This window comes from Corythoichthys intestinalis, chromosome 6 (genome assembly GCF_030265065.1).
Source record: "Corythoichthys intestinalis isolate RoL2023-P3 chromosome 6, ASM3026506v1, whole genome shotgun sequence".
Lineage (NCBI taxonomy): Eukaryota > Metazoa > Chordata > Actinopteri > Syngnathiformes > Syngnathidae > Corythoichthys > Corythoichthys intestinalis.
In genome coordinates, this window is record NC_080400.1 from 1,055,141 (window position 1) to 1,083,127 (window position 27,987).

General features: G+C 41.7%; 1 protein-coding gene across 2 annotated transcripts in view; it reads left to right on the forward strand.

The window, feature by feature from the left end:
* The window catches only part of LOC130917406 (neurobeachin-like), a 572,897-nt gene that overhangs the window by 235,751 nt on the left and 309,159 nt on the right, over positions 1 to 27,987 (forward strand). The window contains exons 29-32 of one of the 2 annotated variants that reach the window (XM_057838766.1): positions 3,835 to 4,147; positions 12,993 to 13,126; positions 20,438 to 20,549; positions 24,490 to 24,617. In XM_057838766.1, coding sequence (XP_057694749.1) covers positions 3,835 to 4,147; positions 12,993 to 13,126; positions 20,438 to 20,549; positions 24,490 to 24,617 — 687 coding nt within the window. Of the gene's footprint in view, positions 1 to 3,834; positions 4,148 to 12,992; positions 13,127 to 20,437; positions 20,550 to 24,489; positions 24,618 to 27,987 lie in introns of those variants that run through there. The other variant, XM_057838767.1, reaches the window with a different exon arrangement.

Here is a 27,987-nt window from a genome sequence, read left to right on the forward strand (position 1 = left end):
ATTAGGCATGACGTCATCACTTGAAATTAATATCTCAATTAGGGCTGTCAAATGATTAAAATTTTTAATCGAGTTAATCACAGCTAAAAAGTGAATTAATCGCAATTCAAACCATCTATAAAATATGCCATATTTTTTTGTAAATTATTGTTGGAATGGAAAGATAAGACAAGATATATACATTCAACATACGGTACATAAGTACTGTATTTGTTTATTATAACAATAAATCAACAGGATGGCATTTACATTAACATTCTGTCAAAGCGATCCATGGATAGAAAGACTTGTAGTTCTTAAAGGATAAATATTAGTACAAGTTATAGAAATTATATATTAAAACCCCTCTTAATGTTTTCGTTTGAATAAAATTTGTAAAATTTTCGATCAAAAAATAAACTAGTAGCTTGCCATTGTTGATGTCAATAATTACACAATGCTCATTGTGCTTAAACCCATAAACTCAGTCTCACCAAAGCGACAGCAGAGGGAGACAAAAAACAAGTAACAAGTGGACATGTCACTGTGCTGTCATTTTAATCTGTTTGAGCGGGACGTGCATTAATTGCGTCAAATATTTTAACGTGATTAATTAAAAACATTAATTACCGCCCGTAAACGCGATAATTTTGATGGCCCTAATCTTAATATCTTCAAAACAATAGCAGGTCAAACGATTTTTCTACAGCACAAAATGTAGCACAAGCAATTGACACCATTTTTCATCAAAATGGGGGGGGGGGGCTCAGATTGACCTATTAAATGAAGGAATCGGGCCTTCTAGCCAGACTGCCAGAATCGCGCCAGCCGAACCGCCGGATCTGCACTGGCGCAGTTCCAACGACTCGGGCCGGCGAGAACCGACAATCCGTCCAGAAGGCCAAACTCCGCACGTTCACCTTTGTACTGACTCCATTTTGAAAGCTAGAAGAAGGCTCACCGAGAAGAAATTATTCAGGTCGACAGCGATCAAACAGAAAGGCGAAACAGACACAGACTCAGGGGAGGAGGCAAGGTCGCCCTATCACACGTCAACAAAAGGTTCTCGAGAAAAATGACAACACTTTGTTAAACATTCAGTCTTTTGAATGCTCTCACTGGGCGGGCTAATGACAGGAAAAAGTGTGTCTTTGGGCGTTGTTTAAGATTATTGTCTGTTTGTGGATTGGACAGGAGATTTCGGGAATTGCTGTTGTCTGGGCAACAAGGGTTGTGGATTTTGCCACCACACTGTCAAAGGAGCTCTTGGAGTCTTGTCAGTCGTGTTATCAGTTGAATATTGGGCGTTCTCCGGTGTTCCTTGTTTTGGGACATGACGTCCCGCCATTTGTTCTGTCCGGGAGAACTGATCGTGAGAGTTGGTGGTGCGGACGTGGGCTTGTCAGCGTCAATCTTGCTCAGTCAGTTGCATGACACACACATTGCTATTAGTTGTTTGTGATTCGAAAGGCATTGTTTGTCTCTTATGTTCCATATTCTGCTCCTTTTCCTTAAACTCTGGTATAAGTGCTATTTATTTTATGTTGGGTTTGTTAGAGTAATACAAACAGTCAAACAGTATGTACGTGAAACTGTACTATTCCCTGATTGATTATATTTAGTGTGTTAGTTAGACAAACAGTTAAATGGTGCCTACGAGAAAAATCTCCTTCAAAAAGAATGGTAAATATCTAAAAAAACGATGGAACAAACAAAACTTTACAGCACAAACGTAGCACAAACGATTGACATTGTTTTATATAAATTTGCGACCAACTTCACGGAAGTTCCATTTTTTCAGTCAAAGCCAAATTAAGCCCAAATTTCAGTCTTATAAAAGGACTAATCCGAGCAACCACGAGAGGGTGATGTACACAAATCTCTACTCGGATTAGACTGTTGTTGTTACTATAGCAGAAGGAAGGTAATGCTGCTGCTCGCTTCCAACTGCTGGATGGGAGTAGAAGTGCAGCCATTGAATTGTTTATTTGCATCAAAAACATTCGTGTAAAGATTGAAGGAATCTGATCTTCCAGCCAGATTAACGGAATCACGCCATCCGAACCGTGACAACCCGGCCAAAAGGCCAAACTTCGCGTGTTCACCTTAGTCGTAACCCCTTGTTCTGACTCCATTTTGAAAGCTTGAAGCACAAGTTGACAATTTATTCAGGTCGACAGCAATCATACAGCACAGAGGGACCCAGGCAAGGAACCAAGGTGACCATATCGCAAGTCAACAAAAGGTTCCCGAGGAAAAAAATGACCATGCTCAGTTAAACATTTAGTCTTTTGAAGGAGGGCCGTCAGCAGGAAGAAGGGTGTGTTTGGGAGTTAGAATTATTTTCTGTTTGTGGATTGGACAGGAGGATCGGGAATTACTGTTGTCAGGGTAACGAGGGTTATGGATTTTGCCACCTTAGCGTCAAATGGGCTCATGGAATCTTGTCAGTCGTGTTATCAGTTGGATATCGGGCGTTCTCCGGTGTTCCTTGTGTTGAAGGATGGCGTTCCGCCATTGTTCTGGACTGTCCGGGAGAACTGATTGCGAGAGTTGGTGGTGCAGATGTGGGCTTGCCAGCGTCAATCTTGCTCAGTCATGACACACAGGTTGGGCTTCCGTGATAAGAAGGCGTCATGTATCTCTTATGTACTATATTCTACTTCTTTTCCTGAAATTATCCCTGATTGATTATATTGTGTGTTGGAAAAATGCAAACAGTTTGACGGTGCCAACGAGAAAAAGTACTATCTCCTTTATTCTCCTGTCGGGGATCGTTAAAAAATGACGGCGGTCTCGGAACTTGGCCTTACCAAGTTGTGAAACAATCAGCAATCCCCCTCCAGGTTCCTGTTAAAAGATTCTTTAAGACAATTAGATACCACTTTAAGGAGTTATTTGCGGGGTTAAAACCTTGGTGGTGTCTGGTCACAGTTCCCTCCTTTGCATCAAGGACAATAATCCTAAACAACACCCAAAATCACCCATCTTCCTGAGCTGCGAGAGCCTTCAAAAGACTGAATGTTTAACTAAGCCTGGTCATTTTTTCCTCAGGGACTTTTTGCTGACTTGTGATATGGTGACGTTGGTTCCTCGCCTGGGTCCCTCTGTGCTGTATGATTGCTGTTGACTCAGAATACATTGTCGACTTGTATTTCGAAGCCTTTTTCCAGCTTTCAAAATGGAGGCAGTCGAAGGGGTTAAGACTAAGCTGAATGCACGAGTTTGGCCTTTCGGCCGGGTTGTCGGGTCTCGCCGGCCAAGGTCATTGGATCCGTGCCACCGCGGGTCCGGCGGTTTGGCTAGCGTGATTCCAGCAATCTGGCTGAAAGTTCAGATTCCTTCAGGATTGATGGACGGATTTTGAATCAATACGAGAATTGTGTGATGTAATAATACGATGTATCTCAGAATCAATTTTATTTTAACACCCCTCATGATTAGTACCATATTTTTGCATCAGAATATAAGGCACACCCTTAAAGAGTGGCTTATTTTAAAACTGTTTTCATTTATAGTACTTACCACATTATAAGGCGCAGTAGTAGTAGTAGTAGTGGTAGTAGTGGTTGCGTTATGCATCCACTAGATGGAGCTACGCTACAGAGAATGTCATGCCATGATTAACCAATATTGATCCATATATAAAGTGCCTTTTTTATGGGGCGCAATGTCAGCTTTTGGGAAAATTAAAAGCTTATAGGAGCACCTTATAGTGCGGAAAATACGGTAATTGACAATGACCTCATAAACTACTACTGTCATTATTACAACTAAGACTGGGTCATTTTTTTTGTAGGGTGCCATTTCCATTTAACAGAATGGACACTAACAGATTATTATTGTCTTGTGCAGAAACAGCTCAAACATTCCCGGACTTTGCGAGCCTGGCTCCGCCTTCAGAGGAGCGATCCCTTCCTCGCAGCGAACCTAGCATCAGAACCGAGCAGGTCGTCAGCGTCGTCAACGGCTCTGACGTTGCCGGCCAGATCTTTTCCGAGGCTCCGCCCTCCTCTTCCTCCTCGGGCTTAAACGTCAAGGAGATTCTCAAGAGTCTGGTGGCTCCGCCTGTGGAGGGTGTGGAGGCGGGGCTTGAGCCGGTTTCCTACCCGGACCTGACAGCCAAGACCCAAACCGCACTACCCGTGCAGTTTCACTCTTTTGACAGGTAAAAAGTTGCCTCAAAAAAAGGAAGAAAGTATATCAGCCTTAAATATGTGTAACACCTTCCCTACTGCTGTTTCGGCCTTGTCAAATAACAACATGGCGAAGCGCATCAGGCTGTAATTAGAGTGGTGAATAATTGACCAGATTCTTGAATAACGTTGAACCATAGACTTCACAATATATTGACGTGGTACGGGGCCGATTCATTAGGGGCCTATTTTAAAAACTTCAAATTCAAATATTATCAAAACAAAAGCTGCTACCGACCTTAAACCAAAACAGGCACCCCCCTTGGGCATATATGAATCTCCATGAGAAGCGGCATCAAAAAATCCAAAGTCGTTCCGTTATAAAATCCCAATTATTTCTTATATAACAAAACTTAAAATGGCTGTAAAATTCTCAGATTTTACAGTAGATGCACAAAAATCATCAAACACAGAGATAATCACCTGTATTTTCAGGATCAGTAGCAATAACATACCATATACATTTTTGCCCAAAATAGCAACTTACATATTTTTGTATTTACCGCATGTTTTCAACAGCTAATAAATCAATTTTCACATCATAAACCTAATACTTAAGTAAAACATACAGAATCAATATGAACAATAGAGTATTAATACATTTTATATACAATCACAACTTATTACAGAATAGAATAGCCCTTTATTGTCATTACACAGTTGAAAAACAGCTTTTTACGTTGAAAATTCTTGTGAATAAATGCTTAAATCGCAGAATTTCTATAGATATGAACGTAAACCAGTCCAGATTCTTTGTTAAAAGCAAATACAGAGAACCAAAAGTGATATTTCCCATGTGGCAAAATGGATTTTTGCCATGTGACATATTTTTTTGCCATGTGGCAAAATGGATTTTGCTATGTGACATATTTTTTTGCCATGTGGCAAAATGGATTTTGCTATGTGACATATTCTTGTGCCATTTGGCAAAATAGATTTTGCCGTGTGGCATTTTTTGTTTCAATGTGCAAAATGTATTTTGATATGTGGCATTTTTTTGGTATGTGGCAAAATGATTTTTGGTTTGTGGCATTTTTTTGGGGTAGAAAATCACAGCCACGTGTTTTTATGCCATTTAATATGAAAATTTGGACGTGCATGGCCATCAATGGCATGGACATGCATGGCCTGCAAAACTGCCACATACAAAAAAAAAAAAATGCCACAAACCAAAATCCATTTTGCCACATAGCAAAATCCATTTTGCCGTATGGCAAAGAAAAAATGCAACATGGCAGAATCAATTTTGCCACATGGCAAAGGAAAAATGCCTCGTGGCAAAGGAAAAATGCCTCGTGGCAAAATCCATTTTGCTACCTGGCAAAGAAAAAATGCCACATGGCAAAGATAAAATGCAACATGGCAGAATCAATTTTGCCACATGGCAAAGGAAAAATGCCACATGAAAAAATCCATTTTGACACATGGCAAAAAAAATGCCACATGGCAAAATCACTTTGGCCACACGGCAAAGAAAAAATGCAACATGGCAGAATCAATTTTGCCATGTGGCAAAGGAAAAATGTCACATGGCAAAATCCATTTTACCACATGACAAAGAAAAAATGCCAAATGGCAAAATCAATTTTGCCACATGGCAAATACCAATTTATGTTCTCGCCGTCTCCCAGCAAAAAAATGGGCAGTTATCATTTATTTTACGTAAATATTTCAAAATATGACGCCAATGCAGTAGCGGCTAATTTGTCCCATTTGTCCAACATTTAAAAATGCATGCATGGTACGGAAAAATCTAACCTTGAATCCTCGAACAAATCGCTCCTGTGACAATCCTTCCTATTTGTATGCGGTACAGCTTTTGTACTTTTTCAACCTTAATCCGGCGTTAGATCGCTGCGTGCGTGTTTTTGAATAGCTTCTCTTGATGCTGGGTGTAGGCAGGCCCCCTACGCCAAGGCGTGGCACAGTGTCCGGGATAAGTGACCAGTCAAAATAATATGAAGTCTATGCTTGAAGGTAAATAGGTGTACAAGGTTGATACTTGAAGACATGTTTTCATACACTGTGGGTCTGTAGTAAGTTGCTATTAGCTTAGCGCCACAGAGCTAACCATATCAATTATTCTTTAGCACGTTGTGGCGAGGCCTGTGGGACTGACCGGCTCGCATTGTGTTAAAAGTCGAAACCATCCACGTCTCCTGGAAATATTCCAAAACCTAACACAAAGTAGAGTCCAGGAGTTCGAAGCGCCAAGCCGCAGCAAAGAAAGAAGGGGGTTACATAAACATCAAGTAAATGTGACACAAAGGAAACCTTTTACTCTGGGTTTTCCTCCTGGACGTGACGTAGTCGCAACAAAGAGTGTTTTATAAATGTATCCGTCCGCCGAGGTGCGCTTGATGAATAGGAGTCGCGGCTAGAAGGTTGCGGGGGTCTCCAGGGTGTTGATGACAGATTAAACAGAAGCGGCCCCCGCGCCCGCACGGCGTCCGGCCCGTCCACTTCATCGCTCACGCCGCTAATCTGACGTGGCAGCCCCAAATGAGTTTCTACAGCCAAGAGTATCATTTTTGAAACGCAAAGCGTCTCGGCGTAGGACCGGGTCCGGCGTCTCCCGCCGACCCCCTCGCCCCACTCGGCTGTGTCTAATTGTTTGCCACCTGTCAGCAAAATGAGCTGCCAGCTACGGACGGGCCTTTCAATAGCTTGTCGGAATGGACGCAGATTGGACGTGACAACATCAAAAAGGGCGGAGAATGACTTGAAGTCAGGAGCACCTGGTTTTCTTACATTTCAAATTGGGGGTGACTTTTGCAGGTCATTGCAGCATTGGAGGGCATTTGGGCTTGAAAGAAATAAACAACACTTGGTATGAATGACCTCAATGCTAAAGAAGAATATAGCAAAACACTCTTTATAGTTTGTCTACCTGTGCAATTTGTCTTTTTCCATCTGAGACTCATACGAAGCCCTGCTTCACTTTCAGGGTCCATTAAAGTTTGTTTTAACAAAAGACAAGCATAATACAGTGGTTAGCCAATGTGTGACGTGGGGAAATGACCTTCATTTCAAATGTATTGTGATATCCTGGTAGCCTTCCTTTTTTTCCCTCCTCAGACAAAACTTTTTGTCTCATTTGTTGCTCTGCCATCAATACAGAATTCGTGCGAAAGCATTCGCATCGACTTCCGTCTTTATAACGAATGGGGAAAGGGATTGACGTATGCCGTGAAGCAGTCAGCACATTTGTAGTTTTTTCTTATGTGGCAAGTTTCCTGCCACCCTCCTCAAAGTTAGTGTTGGTGTAAGCGACACAGACCCCCTCAAGATATAAAAGCGGTGTCATCCAATGAGTTGTCAGTCGACATACAGTGGTATGAAGCTTTTACAATTTCTCACATTTCTGCATAAAATCACCATTAAATGTGATCTGATCTTTGTCAAAATCACACAAATGGGAAAAACAGCATCTGCTTAAACTAAAACAACCCATTTATCAGTTTTCATATTATAATGAGCATAGTATGCAAACAATGACAGAAAGGGGAAAAATAAGTAAGTGAACCATCGCATTTAAAATTTTGTAGATCCCTCTGGCAGCCATAACTTCAACCAGATGCTTCCTGTAGCTGCAGATCAGTTTGGCACATCGATCAGGACTAATCTTGGCCCATTCTTCTCTACAAAACTACCCTAGTTCAGTCAGACTCCTGGGATGTCTGGCATGAATCGCTGTCTTTAGGTCATGCCACAGCATCTCAATGGGGTTCAAGTTTGGACTTTGACTTGGCCACTCCAGAACGTGGATTTTGTTCTTCTGAAACCATTCTCAAGTTGATTTTTTTCTGTGTTTTGGATCATTGTCTCGTACCAGCATCCATCCTCTTTTTAGCCTCAACTGTCTGACAGACGGCCTCGGGTTTTCCGGCAAAACGTTTGAATTCATTCTTCCGTTAATGATTGCAAGTTGTCCAGGCCCTGAGGAAGCAAAACAGCCCCAAATCCTGATGCGCTCCACCATGCTTCACGGTGGGGATGAGGTGTTGATGACAATTCAAACAATTCAACTATGGTTTCATCAGTCCGCAAAATATTTTGCCAAAACTTCTGTGGAGTGCCTTTTTGTGAACATTAATCGAGCAACAGTTTTTCTAGACAGCAGTGGCTTCCTTCGTGGAGTCCTCCCATAAACACAATTCTTAGCCATAGTTTTACATATAGTTGATTTGCGCACAGAGATATTGAACTGTGCTATTTCTGTAGGTCTTTCACAGACACTCTAGGGTTCTTTTTTTTTTTTTTTTTACCTCTCTGGGTATTCTGCGCTCAAATCTCTTGGCATACTCTTCGGTGGACAGCCACTCCTTGGAACGGAAGCAATAGTGCCAAACGCTCAATTTTTTAGACAACTTCTCTGACTGTCAATTGATGAACATCCAGAATTTAGAGATGGTCTTGTATCCTTTCCCAGCTTTATACAAAGATAGCAGGTCTTCAACAGCTCTTTTGACCAAGCCATGGTGCACATCAGACAATGTTTCTCATCAAGACAATTCTTGCCAGGTGTGTGTTTTATAGTGGGCAGGGCAGCTTTAAACCACTCATCAGTGATTGGGCACACACCTGACTTAAATTGTTTGGTCAAAATTGGTTTCAATTGCTCAAAGTCTCCTTAGGCAGGGGGTTCATTTATTAATTTTTTCCCCTTCCGTCATCGTTTGCATGCTATCCTCATTTTTTCATCGGTGTGATTTTGACAAAAATCAGATCACATTTGATGGTCATTTTATGCAGAAATGTGAGAAATTCCAAAAGGTTCAGATATATTTTCATACCACTGTAATTACAGCGTGACAAGGCTTCAAAGATGATATGCGTAAATGCCGCCGACACCTCAGGTGTTAAAGGGTTAAACTCAGGCTTATTGGCCCTTTTAGGTTTCAAATGTGTTTTTGTGTCATTGTGCCATCTAGCTGCGGGTATTTGCATTCATACCGTATTGGCCCGAATACAAGACGTTTTTTTTGCATTGAAATAAGACTGAAAAAGCGGGGGTCGTCTTAAATTCGCGGTCTAGACATTATACCCATTCACGACGCTAGATGGCGCCAGATATCATTGAAGCGAATGCTGAACTTGAGGAGTAATGTTCTGTCATGATAGATCTCAGCTACTCTCAAGTTTAACCAGTTTGCATTATTTTATTGCAATATTTTCCTTATTCAGATTTGTTTCAAGACTACAGTCACAGTTAGACCTCACTTTGATGGTTAATGCAGGTATTGCAATGTTGTTGTTTTAATCACAATCGATTGGTTTATTTACATTTCAAAAACCAGAAGCCATTCATTTACGAATGTGATTGCACTTTACATATTTAAATGTTCAGATATTAAGATTTGAATGAGGCAAAATAACATGCTTTTTCTCTCAAATATATTGTTATAATCATTTGTTTCAGATGCACTGTAATTATTTTCTGTATGGAAATTAATTTGGTGTTCAAAAAGTCTTTTTTTCAAACTTGAGCCTTAAAAAGAAGGGGTCGTCTTATAATCAGGGCCGTCTTATATTCGGGCCAATACGGTAATGCACAGGCAGTTTTACTTTCAATATTAAAACGCCAACTCACACTGTAGGTGAAACGGAACGCTGTCTTTGTAGCAGCCTAGTAGTAGTACGCAAACTATCCAGCATGTGTGTGTATTGCCATTGTGCACGCCTAGCAAAACGCGAGAGCATGACAAATTTAGACCGAAACTGCTATTTGTGGATGGTGAAAAACTAAAAACGATCCTCCGCACCCCCTGCCGTGGGTGACTTTCAGCGCCCCTGATTACAAATCACCAAAGTTCTACAGGTAACAATAATCCGGTGCGAATAATTCATCTCAAGTGACACCTCGTAGAAGCAAGCAATTTGTTTTTCTTCCTGAACTTGACTCTCATTTGTCCGTAAAGAGATGAAGCAAAATGCTAATTGTTTTAAATTGCCGCGTTCTACTTTATCTTCTTTTTGTATGACTAAATAAACCACAGTGAGATGCCATTAAATGCGCGGTTGACTATGTAAAGGAAGCGCTTGTACAGTTATGCCACGGGCCTCATTAATATTCACTCCCAGATTAATCCCCGCTTTATCCGGCGCAACTCAATTAAGACAATCCCATTAATAAAATATGCTCCAGATAAGCCATGCATGATTCATGAGCGAGGGGCTCATGAATTATTCACGTTCAGCGTTGGAGCGGCGTTCCTCCGGCGGTTCCCCTCATCTCTGGGAGATGTTCTGATACCTGTCAATGAGGTTTCACGCGGAAGAGCAGAACAAAGGTCCGCTAGATAAATGATGCTTGTCATCAGTTAGCTTCAGAGCCTGGAAAAAAATCTCTGGAGATGAGAATACGTAGCTTTCAAGCTGCTTTTTTTCCCGCAGTTTTGATCTGCCGAGCGCAGTAGAAGAAAAACAAAATTAGTGCAATTTTGGGTTTTGTCGTCAGGCGCTTGTCAGGCACTGCTCTGAATGCATTTCAGCGATACAAGATGGCCATGAATAATTCAAAACGGAGGCAGAAGTGAACTCTCGCATTCGCAAATTGGTGAAATGATCATTAAACTTTAGAACCGGAAGGGCTGGTGGTTTATGATCATGTTTCGGCGCCAGTGACGGCGATAGACGTCCAATTCATTTGAAGGGGAAGTTTTACAGCAAAACTAACACCCAGATTTAAAAAAAAAATACAATAGAATCTTCCATAATCAAAACCTGTTTTGAAACCGTAAGTGTTTTAATCAGTCTGGTGGGTCGTCAGGAAAAAAAAAATCATTAAAAAAAAAAAAAAAACGGTTTTGGGCAAATGAAATGAAAATGGCCAATTTGGCAGCACAGCCGAGAACGAAAAAGTGGTATTGGCCATGTGGCAAAATGGTTTTTGCCATGTGGCATTTTTTTTTGCCATCCATGTGGCAAAAGGGTTTTTGCTATGTGACCATTTTTGGCCATGTGGCATTTTTTTGCCATGTTGCAAAATGGTTTTTTCCATGTGACATTTTTTTGCCACGTGGCATTTTTTTTTCCATGTGACATTTTTTTGCCATGTGGGATTTTTTTTTGCCATGTGGGATTTATTTTTGCCATGTGGCATTTTTTTGCCATGTGACATTTTTTTGCCATGTGGCATTTTTTTACCATGTGTCATTTTTAGCTGTGTGTCATTTTTTGCCATGTGGGATTTTTTTTTTTTGCCATGTGGTATTTTTTTGCCATGTGACGAAATGGTTTTTGCCATGTGACAATTTTTTGCCATGTGGCAAAATGGATTTTGCCACGTGGCATTTTGTTGCCATGTGGCAAAACAGATTTTGCAATGTGACATTTTTTTGCTACATTACAAAATTTTGCCACATACCAAATACCACTTTTGGTTCTCGCTGTCTCTCCAATTTGGAGGCCTTTACAAGCTCGAAACTCACCAAAATTTGCAAATACATTTGGCTTGGTGTAAATTTAGATAATTTTGTGACCTTGCGAAAAACTTTAACAAAATGGCTCAACAGCACCCCCTTGAATTTTTTCAAAAAGGTCTCTCCTGTTAAGTTTTTTGAACATAGAGCGATGAAAATTGGAGAGTCGATGCCTCGTGCAAAACTGCACCAAAAAGTCTTTTGGACCCTTATCCCAAACACAACTGGAAATCGTGTATTTTGGAGTAAATGTGAAATTTTAGTCCATTTACAGCAGTGGTGTCCAAACTATTCCACATAGGGCCGCAGTGGGTGCTGGATTTTATTCCTACAGAACAAGATGACATGTTTTCACCAACCTGGTGTCTCACAAGTGTAATCAGTCCACTGCAGTCAGGTGCTGTTTGTTTTTGCACAAACTTCATAGGTTAAACTGTCTGTGCTCGATTGGTAGGAACAAAAACCAGGACCCACAGTGGCCCTCAAGGACAGATTTGAACACCCATGATTACCAGGATGCATATTTGAGACATTGGCGCCTAGGGAGTTAGTTGGATCCTCCTTCTCCTTGGTGAGACTTCTTGAGACAAATGAGATCTGAAGTTATCAAACTGGTGTTTTCATTCACTGGCCTGACCTGCGCAGGGTGCCAAAGTCGGCCTTTTTTTTTTTTTTTGTCCCCCAAACACGCCAAAGTCAGTAAATGACTAATAACTCCCCGATCCAAGGTTCAGTGTTTCTCATGTCTTGACATGTATTAGAGGTATCCCAGCCTGAACACAACTAAACCTTGAGCTTTATATGGCCACCAGAGTCACCATCAGAGTCGAAGGTGAGACCAAGGTCAGTTGCTGTTTGAGCGTGCTAGACGTTTGTCTCCATTTTGTCATGGAAGTGGCCAATGATATTGTTAGAACCATTGACTGCCACGCCATAAACTTGTGCCCATTTGAGTATGGCATTATGATCTTCTTTAATAATGAAAATGATCATGTTTTGGTGCCATTGACGGTCCAGTCCGTTTAAACATCAATAGACTTTTTTAGATGCGATTTGTTGGGCGGCAGGTCACTGACACACTGCTGTCCGTGACGCTGAAACATGACTCATCATGTTGGGTCACATATCTGGATCCCCAGTAACATACAACATGAAACAAAACCATTCCTGTACTGTCTCACTCTGAGAATTTCCAGAGACGTTCCTCAGACACAAGCGGGGATTTAGCTCGGACCCGAACGGGTCTTAACTGCGGGCCAGCTGTCATCAAACATCCTCAAAAACCCTAAGAGCGAACCCAGACTCGCTGAGTTGCTCTCTTTGATGCTTGTCTATTCAGACAGGCCTTTGATAGAGGTCATAACTTGTCTTATTGTTGTGTTTGGGCTCATAGGAGTGTGGTGGTCCCGGTAAAGAAGGCCCCCATTGGAGCACTCGCCATCACAGCGGGAGGGGGCAGCCCTTCTTCCGGACTGGGGACCCCCAACATATTTGCCGCCACCCCCAAAAGCACAATCAACACCATGGGTAAGTCATCTCTGGGTCATGTCACGGGTCCGTTTAACCAGTTTGATGTTTGGCAATCCTGTAATGTCGTCGGATTAATGACCCAAAATGTCAAATTGATTTAGATCCTGATTCATGTTTACATTAGGGTTAGAATTCACATGTCGTAACGCAATCAGACTGAGTAGAGCATCCAAACATTTGACTCAAGTAAGAGAAGTGTTCCTTCAAAATAATATTTCTCAAGTAAACGTTTATAGAAAAGAATTCGGTGAACAGAATACTCATATTTATGAGGAACTGCTTACAATGTCAGATTTTCTTTTTAAACAATTGTAAAATTTTTAATTGTTATTTTTTTTTATTTGTAATGAACAAATAAAACTCTTACAAAATAAATAGTGGTCAAGAAGAAGTATTTAAGCCACTGTTGTGTTTGGTAGAACAATATGTGTATATGCTGCCATAGCAGTTTCATGGCGCATTAAGCCCCCAAACTATTTTTAATTTGTCTGTTTTACCCTGGAGACCCCCGTTTACAGACACCGTGCAACCGCTTTTATTTCAACCAACCATAAAAAGAAGGTAAGTAATTATTTATTATTCGAAATGTCTCATTCTTAACTTGGAATCATTGATTGATGTCAAATATTTGGTTTTTAAAAAAAATGACTTCATAGAATTATTCACTCTCATATTTTACACTTTTAAACAAATTACGTCACAATGAAACAAATCGCTTAATTATATCTTGTTACTGTCGTATTTTCCGCCAATATTTTAGATGATAATTGATCCAAACAAAGAGAAATTGTGGTGGTGGTGGTGGTGGGGGGGCGTTTAAAAGGATAAATATTTGAAAAAGAAAATCTTAACCACTCCTTGATGTCTGCGATTTCTTCATTGCAACCCTTGTGATATTACCGCATTTCACCCATAAAATACCCCAAAAGTCTGGCTGTGGCCATTCACAGCCCTGGTGCTTCCCTGGCACCATACCATACCATACGCTGCCCTGCCTTTCCCATAACCCTAACCACAACCATACCCAGCTTGCTCTGATCCCAAGGCGTTCCCAGGCCAGCCGATAGACAGCCTCTCCAGTGTGTCCGGGGTCGTCCCCGGGGCCTCCCGCCTGTGGGACATGCCCGAAACACCTCTCCGGGTAGGCATCCAGGAAGCATATGAACGAAATGCCCGAGCCACCTCAGCTGGCTCATCTCAACGCGGAGGTGTAGCGGCTCAACTCCGGAGTCCCACAGGCCAAAAACGCCCTTCTTCAGCTTGACGGCATCCCTTACCGCTGGTATCCACCAGCGGGTTTTGGGATTGCTGCCATGACAGGCACCAACTTCCTTATGGCTACAGCTCTGATCTGCGTCCTCAACAATGGAGGTGCGGAACACGGCCCACTTGGACTAAATGTTCCCCTACTCCGCCGGGACAAGGGCGAAGTTCTGCCGGAGGTGGGTGTTAAAGCTCTTTCTGACAGGGGATTCTGCCAGACGTTCCCAGTAGACCCTCACAATACGTTTGGGCCTGCCAGGTCTGGCCAGCATCTTCCCCCGCCATCGGAGCCAACACACCACCGGGTGGTGATCAGTTGATAGCTCTGCCCTTCTCTTCACCCGAGTGTCCAAAACATTTGGCCGCAAGTCAGATGACACGATTACAAAGTCGATCATCGAACTGTGGCCTAGGGTGTCCTGGTGCCAATTGCACATATGGACACCCCTCTGTTTGAACATGGCGTTTGTTATGGACGACCGTAAAAGGAGTCCAATAACATAACACCACTCGGGTTCTGATCGGGGGGGGAGGCGTTCCTCCCAATCACGCCCCTCCAGGTCTCACTGTCATTGCCCACGTGAGCGTTGAAGTCCCCAAGGAAAACGAGTCCCCAGAGGGGGCGCTCACCAGAACACCCTCCAAGGACTCCAAAAATGGTGGGTACTCTGAACTGCTGTTCGGTTCATAAACGCAAACAACAGTCAGAACCTGTCCCCCCCACCCGAAGGCGAAAGGAGGCTACCCTCTCGTCTACCACAGGCGCCAAACCGGGGGGCAATAAGGATGCCCACACCTGCTCGGCGCCTCTCACCGTGGGCAACTCCACTCTCTTCCGAGTGGAAGAGAGTCCAACCGCTCTCGAGAGGATTGTTACCAGAACCCAAGCTGTGTGTGGAGGAGAGTCCGACTGTACTGTATGTAGTCAGAACTTCTCTGCCTCACACACCAGCTCGGGCTCCTTCCCTGCCATAGAGGGGACATTCCATGTCGCAAGAATTAGCTTCTGCAGCTGGGGGTCGGACCGCCAAGGCTCCCGCTTTTGGCTGCCGCCCAACTCCCTACGCACCCGCCCCCTTTGGCCCATCCCACAGGTGGTGAGGCCACGGAAAGGGGAACCCACTTGCCTTTTTGGGCTGGGCCCGGCCGTGCCCCATGGGGACAGGCCCGGCCACCAGACGCGTGCCTTTGAGCCCCACCTCCAGGACTGGCTCCAGAGGGGTCCTTGGTAACCCGTGTCCAGACAAGGGAAACTTGAGACCATTTGTTTCACCCGTCATAAAGGGTCATTTTGAGCCATGCTGAAAGCCCGAGACAACATAGCTCCTAGAATCATTGGGACACCCAAACCCCGCCACCACGATAAGGTGATGAATAATTATGTGCCCCCTTGTATTAGTTGAATGTGGTACTTGCATGCACTATTCCATGTGTACTTTTGGGGCATGGATGTTTGTCTTCCCAATTATACACGTACACTGTACTACTGATTCTGGTGTTATAGGAATACTGACGGCCTTGGTCTCACAACCAGGTTGACTTATATTCATGGTTTTGATGGTGATTTTTTACGGGTTCTTGCAGTACCCTTTATACTTACCTTTACTCCTGTTTTCCATGTTCGTGCCCATCGTGCCTTTCCTTTTGGAACAGTTGGTTCTTTGCTTCCGGTCCATTTCTGGATAATAAATCTGGGATCCACTATTGCTGCTGGCCTGATGGGTACTGACAAATGGTTTTGCGATAAGTCTAACTGGTCTGCAGTCGGATCTTGAGTCCCGGAAAGAGGGAGTTTCCACGACGAGCGCCGGCCCGTGCATTCAATTCCTGGGTTCCTGTTACCTGTGGAGGCGTAAGTTGAAACGGGGGAATCCAGGATACTCTCTTACCCCTAACCCAGACAACATAGCTCCGAGAATCATTGGGACACGCAAACCCCTCCACCACGATATTCACGCTTCTCTCGCTGGCAATTCTGGCGGTCAAGAAACCGCTTGCCTCTTAACTCACGCACTCTTCACCTTGCACTGTAATTATCCTCCATTTTTCCAAAACTTCCCAGCATCAAATGCCCGTCAAACGTGATTATTCTATGTCCAACCCAGTGATTATTCTCCTCTCTAGCGTTCCTTCTGCTTGTAATTCTTACTACCACTAGATGGCACAGTTGCCTTTCTCATGGCCGTCTTGCAGTCAGTCTCACAATACAAACCTTTGTCTCCCTTTCAGAATTCCCCCTTTTGCAACCCACTGAGACACTTTCCTTTAAATATAGCTGCCGAGTTGTCTTCAATCCTCCATATTTTCACAAGTACAGTATAATTCCAAGTCTTGTCACTGCGCTTAGTTTTCACACCAATAATTGACTTAAGCATCTCCGTTTTGACCACACGACACGACCGTAGGCACGAAAAACAAAATCCCCTTTCCTTACTTAGGCTCGGTAGGAATGAGGCCAATGCATCCACAAGCCGGAGGCGTTCACGCGGGCCCCGTGCGATCACATTGTTTGGGGGTTTCCCCGCACCAGACAAGGACAACAGACTGTATTGTGAATGATAAACATCTGACGACGGTTCAGGTTATCATCGAATCTTGTCAGGCCCATCGGTTGAAAGCTCAGGTGTCGGATGCAGAAGTCACGATGGCTGCTGATCTATAGTTATACGACCTGAATTAATTTGATTATATTTTAGGTTAGTTGTTTGTGCTGCTACCGTTTTATAGAAAATGAGATATTACTATTGAGTAATGACGTCACTTGCAGCCTTTCCGTTTCCAACTCCCGCAGCTGATGGAGCGTACCAACTCTCAATAACAGAGGTTTGTCCCAACAACTAACGCAAATGTAGCACAAATGAATGGCACCCCTTCGGGTCCATTTTGCAGTAAATAGGGGGCTTAAGATAGTAATTTTGAGTGAAGATGTGACTCGCAGGCCCCCGTTTACTGCAAAATTGACCCCACGAGTTGTCATTTGTTTGTGCTACGTTTGCGCTAGTTGTTTGGACACCCCTCTGTTATTAAGAGAGTTGGTACTCGGCATGTGCCAGTATGAGATTCTGACAGTATGATAACCTTCAGCCAAAATATCAGTTTCGCGGTATTGTATTTATTGCGATTGCCCATTCGTTTATGCTACGTTTTTACTGAAAATTTTTCGTTTGCGCTGCTATCGTTTTATAGATAATGAGATATTAATTTCGAGTGATGACATCAACTGCAGTGACTCCGTCGCGGCTGACGAAGCGTACCAACTCTCTCCATAACAACGGGGTGTCCCAACTACTAGCACAAACCATCAGCACCATTTTTAGCCATTTTTTAATCGAAATGACCTCAGATTGACCTATAAAATAATTGTTAATATCTCATAAACGATAGCACAAACGAAATTTTTTTTCAGCACAAACGGATAACATAATTTTCTAAAAAAAAAAAAAAAAAAATTGGGTCTGATAAGGGGCCAACTTCACAGAGGTAGTCACCGCTTACGACTTTTTTTTTTTTTTTTTAAAACAATGGTATTTTTTTTTCTCATTACAAAGTTTTCTATATGAACTGTGTGACGGAGTAGCCCCGTCAGATCCCGGGGGAAACTTGGCGCCCGCAATTGTTATAACACAAACTATTATAATTATACTGTATCATAACCGTTTACATAACCGCATTAAGCCAAAGAAATACAAAAGCAACAACAAATTCCAACGAGACAAAAAAAAAAAAAAAACTCAACAGAACTGAAGCATCATTTTTCCAAAGGCATGAGTGCCCTCTAGTGGAGAAAATTGTTCCTAGTTTGAATACAGCTAGGCCCCGGGATACAAATGAGTTCCGTTCCTACGCTGGCGACGCAACCCGAATTTGTTAAGTCAGAATGAACCCTTTAAGTACTCCTAAATACCCAACTATCCAAAAACATGTTTTTACTTCATATTAATATAATGAATTAGAAAATAAGGTATTACTTTCTTCTGGTAACTCATCCCATATACCATAATTCTTCTTACAACTGACATTTATTCATTTGTCACTATCAAACTACTGTATATACACACTATTAGAACATGAAATACAATCCTGACAAATAGCGTACAATAATGCCATAAAGTAAATCAATAGAAACATATTTGCTTACAAAAACATATCTCAATGGCTGCACAATAATACCTGGCGAAATAAGGTCCAAACCTTGGGCAATTCAACAAGGAAAACAGTAGCTATTTGTGGCACCGATCCAGCGGTGAAAACGAACGCTTTTCAATAAGCTAGTGGGCTAATAGCAAGCTAACGGGGCGGGGTGGGGCGTATTGTTGGTGGGCGAGATGGTTACACGACTAGAGAAAAAACAGCGGACGAGACACACGTCGTAAAGTCTAAATCACGTAAATCATGTACGTTGTAAACCAGGTACTACCTGTAGTTGTATACTGTAGTGAATAGTTCCATCGTAGTTCCAATTATGAAATTAAAAGGATCATATCTCCATTTTCCCATGGTCAATCGGTGCCAGATAAAAACTGGGAGAGTGGTTAAAATCCGGGCTTTCCAGTCATTTTGAGGGCAGCACTCTATGTCAAATACTTCATTTTTTAACGGTACTTTAAAGATGCCATGTGATTAGTACTACACAGACCGCGGTGATAATAGAATGGCAACCTTAGTCTGAATAGTATAATGGAGTCATGTGACTATTGTTGCCACATCTCATTGGTGAAATTGGTAACGCTACAGTTGGCGTCGCTGGCCCAAAAAATTCAAAGTAAAATCTAATATCTAGAATGAAGAGGAAAAATGTAACGAGTGATGTAACGTTTCTTCACAAATCTACTCAAGTAAAAGTAAAAAAATATGGCATAGTAAAACTACTCTTAGAAGTACGATTATGTCAAAAAGTTACTCAAGTAAATGTAACAGAGTAAATGGAACGCGTTATTACTAGGGGGCTTCCAATCATGTTTTTTTTTTTGCTCCCGATCCGATCGTTTTAGTTTGAGTATCTGCCGATCCCGATATTTTCCGATCTGATTGCTTTTTTTTTTGCTCCCGATTCAATTCCAATCATTCCTGATCATTTTTCCCGATCATATGCATTTTGGCAATGCATTACGAAAAAAATGAATAAAACTCTGACGACTATATACATTCAACATACAGTACATAATTACTGTATTTGTTTATTATGACAATAAATCCTCAAGATGGCATTTACATTATTAACATTCTTTCTGTGAGAGGGATCCACGGATAGAAAGACTCTTGACTTTGTATATTGTGACTAAATATTGCCATCTAGTGTATTTGTTGAGCTTTCAGTAAATGATACTGTAGTCATGCCCAAATGCATGATGGGAAGTGGAACCATGACTGTGCGTAGTGCTACCAATTGATATATCTACTCTGCGTTGGCAAATAACATAAGGTGTTAAGATAAAGATCAATTGCTACCTTGCTTCCCATGATATTTCTAATCATAGGGAGAGGGATTGTAAGGTTTTAGCCAATTTAAAAAAAGCTCCAAAGGCTGCCAAAATTCACTCTACTCATTTTACGCTGCCTTTTATCTCTCTATATAGGTAAAACGGCAGGTTTACCTATACATTACAGATTGAGTGCGACAATGCGTGAGTGGGTCGTGCAGTGCATGCATTAATTGCGTTAAATATTTTGACGTGATACATTTTTTAAAAAATTAATTACCGCCGTTATAAGGATAAATTTGATAACCCTACCTTAAGCCTAAAGACTCTGGAAGAGTGAAACATACAATGTCTGTAACGTTAAACACAATTAGAAAACGATTTAATTAAAAAAAAGATAAATATATTAAAAAAAAGGCATGGCCGATATTTCTTTGCCGATTCTGATACTTTGAAAATGACGTGATCGGACCCGATCGATCATCGGGACATCTCTCGTTATTACCCATCTCTACTCCCATTGTACTCAAATGGAATTGACTGTTTTTTTTGGACTATAAGGTAGTGCTTAAGTCAAATTTTACTCCAAAGAAGCACACTCATAAGTCAAGTTTTGGTCTTTCAGGAGCCGTCGATGCCGCTGCGTCCTCCGGTTTGGTCAACGGCGCCACCAGCAAGAATCTTCCCGCCGTGCAGACGCTGGCGCCCATGCCCGAAGACACGGTCGAAAACATGAGGTAGAAGATCATTTCATTCTGCCTTAAAATGTCCTCCAATTTTGAATGGATATAAATGTAGCGTAATCCTTGAGCGCCACAGTGAAGTGTGTTTGTGACCTTGACTCATCTCCCCTCGGCTCTAATAGTTTGTGACAGTCGCGCCCGAGAGCCCCGGCTCGGCTGTTTCTGCACTCGTGTGTATTCCTCTAGACAAATGGGGGATCTGTTGCCATGGCAGCCGTGACTGCGCTAGCCTTGTGTAACCCTGGACTACATGATGGCTCAGTTTCATACACACACCAAAAAAACACGGTCTTCTACCGTATTTTAGTTTGACTTTAACCCATTGTAGGACACTCATTTAATTCACCGGCTTCCATTGAGCGTGTTAGACGTCCAACATCTAGTGCAGGGGTGTCAAATGCAAGGCCCGCGGGCCGGAAGCGGCCCGCCAGGGCGTCCAATCCGGCCTGTTGGGTTGTTCTGCCTGACAGACATGTTGTAGCTCATTCACACTGTACATACAAAATCATATACTTTTATTTTGACATTGGCGCCATAAAACCATTACAATTAGCATGTAAGTCAGTCAAATTGGATATCTGGGCCCGTCAGTTTAAAAAAAAAAAAAAAATGGGGTGGGGGCAATGTTCCCTCTAATTTTTATTTGTCTGAGCAGAAACACAAGCTCTGTGAACACACTGAGGACCACTGTGAGCAACATCAAATGTGTACGCTGTGGCCACATACCTGTATCACGCCTGTTCAAAACCTTGGATCACAGCAAATTACATGGCTTATTAAAGAGTGAAATTACAGCAGCAATTTGCATTAGTTTACTTTTAATAAAATTGATTTGGTCCACTTAAAATGAAATAGTCAGTCTCATTGTTTATGAGATGTGTACTATGTTATATGTGAGAGTCCTGCAATAACCATTGGAAGAGTCCTGCTTTGGCCTGGAAAAGGTCCAATTGTGGCATAGGTGAGTTACCGTAATTTCCCGAATATAACGCACACTTTTTTTTTACCCAAAATCAACTTGTGAAATCATGGTGCGCATTATAAACGGGTACATGGATGGAGACAGAAATAAATATATATATAAATATATATATATATATATATATATATATATATATATATATATAAACCGTTTTGTTTTTTTTTTGTTTTTTTTTATTGACACGGCCACGTTGTGTTGAAGAAACGTATGCGGCGATCCGTTGCCGACCATTACAGTACGTGACGTCACCATTTTGTTTCGGTAATACTTCACTCTGATCGGCCGAATGATTTCGTCTGTTAAATTCTGCTTTTTTCACTCTTCATAAAGCACAGAATTTAGTTTCTTGAACTCGTTTGAGTCAACGTTTATTGCAGCTCCGCAACACGGACCATAACAAACGTAACAACACAGATTTCCTGTGTGTGTCCGTCAACTATATCTGTACCTCGGGAAACTCAGCGATGAGCTCCCTCGGATTTCCGACTTACGTTCTCACTTTCATTTTACCGTATCAGTCCATGGAAGAAACATTGATTCATCATGATGAAACGAGCAAGTTATACAGCAGCCTTTACAAAGAAAAGTCACATCCGTTTTGTTTTCTCCTACATTCTGTTAAGTTGGAGAAGTTGTCAAATCATATTATTACCGTAAATATTGTCAATTTATGGTAATGTTTTGAACTACCAATATGCTATGCTTGTGCTGTTTCACCGTTCAGTAAAATGACATTTCTGTATCTGTTTTCTTGTATTCTTCTATTTATTGGTGCTAAAATTAGGGTGCGCGTTATAAACGGCTACAATAATTTCCCCTAGATTTTACAAGTAAATTTGGGGTACGCATTATACACGGGTGCGCCTTATATTTCGGAAATTACGGTAATAAATAAGACATAAGGAGCAACCACTGTGGAAGTATGTAAAACTCAATTAAAACTGTTATCATTGTTATGGGAGTGTCGCATTGCCACCAGTAAGAGCGTCGCGTTGGCGTATGGAATTCACCAATGGGAGCGTTGTGTTGCCGTATCGAACGCACCAATAGGGGTGTCGTGCTGCGGCCCCGACAATGGTCCTAGTGACACTAAAATACGTTTCTGTTGAATTTTATTTTGTGCGCTGCATCAATTTTCTTGTGCGCCAAGTTTGTGCAAGAAGTGTGGCATTGCGCACGCGCGCAGCTTAGAGGAAACATTGGTAGGGTACTTCTTTTTTTCTCAGTATCTTTCAGATTTGCAATTTTTTTCCCCCTTACAATTTTGTTTTCCCCCATTCCCCCATTCATTTTCCCCCGTTGTTTTTTTTCATGTTTTCCAGTTTTTAAATTTAAAAAAAAAAATTTTTTTGTTGTTGCTGTTGCGTTTTTCCCAATATTTTTGGTAATGTATCTTTTAAATTTTTTTCTTTTTTTTTAGGGCATGTCTGAATCACTTCCTTTAGATTTTGGATCTTTTTCTTTCAGGGCCCTTGTTGACATTAGGTCATTTTTTTCTCTTTGGAAACAAATCTTTAATTGAGAAAAAATGTTTTATTAAATTTAGGTTGAACTGTACATTTTGACAAAAAAGATATAGCATATACTAGCATATACATAGCATATACTATCCAACTTTTTGTTTGCCTGAATACCTGGATTTTTAGATGTTTAAATGATGTAAATTTGATATAAAATGTGGGAAAAGACCGTGGCAGAGCTGATGAGGGGCCAGGGAGCGGCTGCACCTTGGCCAAGGCCTCAAGGGGGCCCTGTTTATGGGCGTAAAGGGAATGTGGTTAGGTGAGGAGAGGTGGGTAATATATATATTTTTTTCATAATTTTAAAATAATAATTTTTTTTTTTTTTATAAACGGAAAGGTAAGATGATGCATGGAGGTGTAATATAGTGTTATAATATCTCTGTAACTCCCCACCCCCGGTCATCTGAAGCAGCCCACAACAAACTTTCCATTAGCTTCCTTCCTCTCCCCACATACACTCATATCTCATCGCTCCTGGGCTCTGTTCAGATTTGTTCTGCCACTGGAATATCACATTTTAACATTTTAAAAATTTAGTCCTTTTCTTGCGGGGGGGCGCTTAGTCAAACTTTTGCCGAGGGCATGTTGGACTTTGACCTTTTAGCCAGATTGCCGGAATCACGCCAGCCAAACCGCCGGAAACGCGCTAAGTGCAGTTCCAATGACCCGGGTCGGCGCAAACCCAACAACCCGGCCAAAAGGCCAAACTCTGCGGGTTCACCTTAGTTTTATTTCCCTCGTAGTGACTCCGGTTTATAAGTTGGGAAAAGGCTTCGAAACATAAGTTGACAATTTATTCCAAGTCTGCAGCAATCAGACACCATTGCAAAAACAGTAAACAGACCCAGACGGAGAGGAAGGCTGGATCTAGGGTCAATGAAAGATTCCCGAGCAAAGACGGCACAAAAGAATTTTGTCTTTTGAAAGCTTTCGTGGGTGTGTTTGGCTGTTGTTTAGGGTTATTGTCTGTTAATTTGCCAGCCTCAGCGTCACGTGAGTGCTGAGTATCAACTTCTCAGTCGCGGGTTCCTCTGTTATCATATGTTCCTTGTGGGAGGAGAGGATGTCCTTTCATTGTTCTGGACTGTCCAGACGTGGGCTAGTAGATGTTTTGGCCATCACGTGTTTGTTTCGCTCAGGTCAGCTGCATGATGCACGCGTAGGGCTTCCGTAGTCAGCAGGCATCCTGTAGTTGTTATCGCCTTTATCTGCCCGTTGTCTTGGCGCTGCAAATTCCAGTCACTCTAAGTCCAGCTAGTCATTCTACTTGTTTTCTTAAACTAGGATTTAAATGCTAATTATTTGATATTGGGGGTGTTAGAGTAATACAAAGAGTCAAAAATTTAATATTGGAAAGTCAGTCCTAGCTGTCATCATTAATAATACGAGCTTTTCTATGCGATTTACGCGTAAATGTTGGATTCTACAGCATTACGTCCAAGCTGGAGCGAGCACTGGAGAAGGTGGCCCCCTTGCTTCGGGAGATCTTCGTGGACTTTGCACCCTTCCTGTCACGCACCCTGCTGGGCAGTCACGGACAGGAGCTGCTCATCGAAGGTACCTCCTTTTCTCTTTCGCATGAAAGAAAATCAAAATGATCTTGAGTCAGCGAAGGCTAAAAATAGTCAGGCACAAAAGCCACTTGACCCACTTCTTTTCAGCTCCTTTGTGTATGTTTAGTTCAAAGAATACAAAAAAATGTATATATGACCCCGCTGTCAACATGATTCTGATGAAAGTAATTCAATTTTTTACCGTGTTTATTTTCCAGAAAGTAGATTTTTAAAATCGGATTTAGACACAATAACATTTGTCGGCCCACTTGTGAGCGATCGTCTTTCCGTGCCATTGACAATGACAGACGTCCAACTCATTTTGATCGGAAGGGCTGGCTGGCAGCCAGTGATTGTTGATTGACGTTATGATTTACTGTAGTAAAACCACGCTGTGACGCTCCCTCCCCTCCCAGGAGGGAGGTATTTCCTCTTCTATTTGTCCGATCAATTAGTGCACCTTTTGTCCACGTGACGCTACACGGAAAGTTCGCTTGGCGCAGTGTGAGTACTGAAATTTAACAACAACTTATTTGCAAGTGTTGCTGCAAGGATGCTGTCCAACCGGACACTGCTCCTCTTGGGCTTGGTTCACACCGCGGGTCTTAATGCATAATTGCGATTTTTTTCCTTTTATATCTGATCTGGGTTTTTTTGCATGCCCGTTCAGACTACCTATGTCCATTGTATCCGTTCAAGTATTACACATGTACACTAAAGGCCAAATTATACCGGCTGCATCCACGGTACGGATCTGCCAAGATATATCTACGGAGTCAATCAGTTTCCTTTTTTTATTTATTTTTTTAAACATGTCCTGTTCATCTATTTGACGCGGAGAATGGAAGTCTAAGTGCCCTGTTGGTCTCAACAGTTTTAAAGTTTCACAATGACAGTATACTCCCATTGTGATCGTTCAACATACCTCGTTTATTATGACAAAGCAACGAACAGGAAGGGGTTATGGGAGAACAGAAGAAAAAAAACACAGGAGAAAGAAAAGAAACACAAGCTACAACAAGAAATACATTGAATGTCTACAGCAGAGGTCACAGAACCGCGGACTTCGGTCCGGTTCCGGACCCCCAGGCCGTCTGGACCGGATCTCAAGCTGTCCGGACTAATACACGTTGCAACAACAAAAATCTTTTTTTTCTGCGGGTTTGCAGAGCGGAGGTGGCCAACAAACAAAAACCTTAGCGGTGACGCGCGTGAGCCAGCCAATGGGAGTGAAGCATTTAAAAGTTATTTTTAGAACAGCATGTCCACACTCGCTTTCCAGACTCCGCGAAGTGACAGCCAAAAACTGAGCCGAACGAAGTTGGAGGAAGAGGTGAAAAGGTACGGCAAAAGCCGTGCTCAAAACTACGCAAGATTGATGCAGAAAACAGAGGTTTTAAAGAGGAGTAGACCAACACATTTTTGTTCATTTTACCTGGCGGCAGCACAAGACTGCTATGCCTCATCTGTTCAGAGACTGTTCTGCCAAAATCAGCTACATCGGCGAAACGTCCTACATTCGTCGAATTTGACACCCAAAGTACTACCATGCGCGCTAAACTTGTTTTGTTTGGATGCATACAGGCAGAACGTACTAAAAAATGCCTTAAGAAAATACTTCAATGCAGTTATACCAAATAAGGACGGTTTAAATACGCTACGTGACTAATGTGGGCAACTGCTTCAAAGCTAACACAAAAAAATACACAATGGTGAAAAGTATGAGAGGGTAATACATGCAAAAAGTACTTTTCAGGCAATGAAAAGGTTCTAAAAAAACTAAATAAAAACAAAAATAGTGAGTACTCACCGCTTCTAACCGATGTGCGCATGCGTGCGGATGCTTGCTCAAGCACGCTGAGCGTTGTGTAGACATTTCGCCACCTGGTAAAGAATGGCCGAACAATGGAAGCGCTTGTAAAAAGCAGCCATTTGAAAAGGCACTATGACACGAAGCACGCAGCTTTTTCGCAAAGTTTCCCTATGAACTCTGCCATCCGTTCTCAAAAAATAGTGGAATTAAGGGCTCAATATGATCGCTTTATTATTTATTACTGATTAATTATTATTAAATATTATTTATTACTTACTATAAATTTATTTTTTTCCTATTTTATTTACATTTTTGAATGTTGTAATTCTCAGCATGGCCACGTAAAGATACGTTTGTATTTTTGGGAAAAAAAAGAAGCATTAAAAGTATTTCCGTACCCGAGATTGTTGTAATTTTTTAAATTTCGGACCCAGAGGATTTTTAATTCATGACCCCTGGTCTACAGTGTAGACGAGCTTATACTCACAAGAGATTCACACGATTACTGGGTTCTAGATCACAGAGCTGATTCGTGTAAACTCTACCCCTTTTAATCACTTAGCTTATAGACTACCCCACCCTGTCCCCCTCTTTACCTGGTCAACAGGCCCCCCACATGGTGTCAACCGGAAATACATCTAGCTGACAATAGCACCAACATATTAGTACTTAGTGTAGACCAGGGTTCACTAAATCCGGACCTCGGTGCCACTTTTCCTGTCGTGTTTTCCATGTCTCCCTCCTCCAACACACCTGAATCAAAATAATCCGGATCATTATCAGGCTTCTGGAGAGGTTGCTGATGACATAATCATTTGATTGATTACAGGCTTAAGCCATTTCTTTTGCTAGTCTGCTAGTCCTAGATCTGATGGGAGGAGGAACTGGTTTGGTCAGTGGAAGGTCAACTCGCACTTGGTATCAGGGAATACAACAGACCAATGGGCAGCGTGGTCTCAAATTTGGACCTGTTTATAAAACATGTTGTCAAAATGAGAAGATTTTTGAACGAGAATTTGCTGAATTATTAGCTTGTTAGCTAAAAATAAATAAAAAAATAAATAAGTAAATATTATCTAATTCCGAAGGGTTCGGTGATTCCACTTGTAGGGTTTGGTACCTTTAGCAAGGTTAAGAATAGTGCTGCAACGATTAATCGATTAACTCGAGTATTCGATTAGAAAAAAAAGATTCGAATTAAATTTTGCTGCTTCGAGTATTTGTTTAAGTGGCGTTTTAATGGTTTATTTTGAAAGTGTTTGCATTTAGTTTTATTGATTTGGGTGGATACACTGCCTTCTAGTCTGCCTCATTTCACATTGCTGAATCCAGGTACTCCCTGTTACGACCAACATAAGCTACGTTGTAGTTTGAGCTTTTGTTTTTTTCAATGCATTCGTTATTTAGTTTATAGGTATTTTTAGTCTATTTTTGTGGAATATGAGTGAATCATTTGTTAAGATCATTGTAAAAAAAATGTTAGCATTTTATAGGCTATGCAAGTTAGCTAATTGTTCTTTTGTTGTACATTGATCCTCATTTATTTATTTTTTTCTACCGT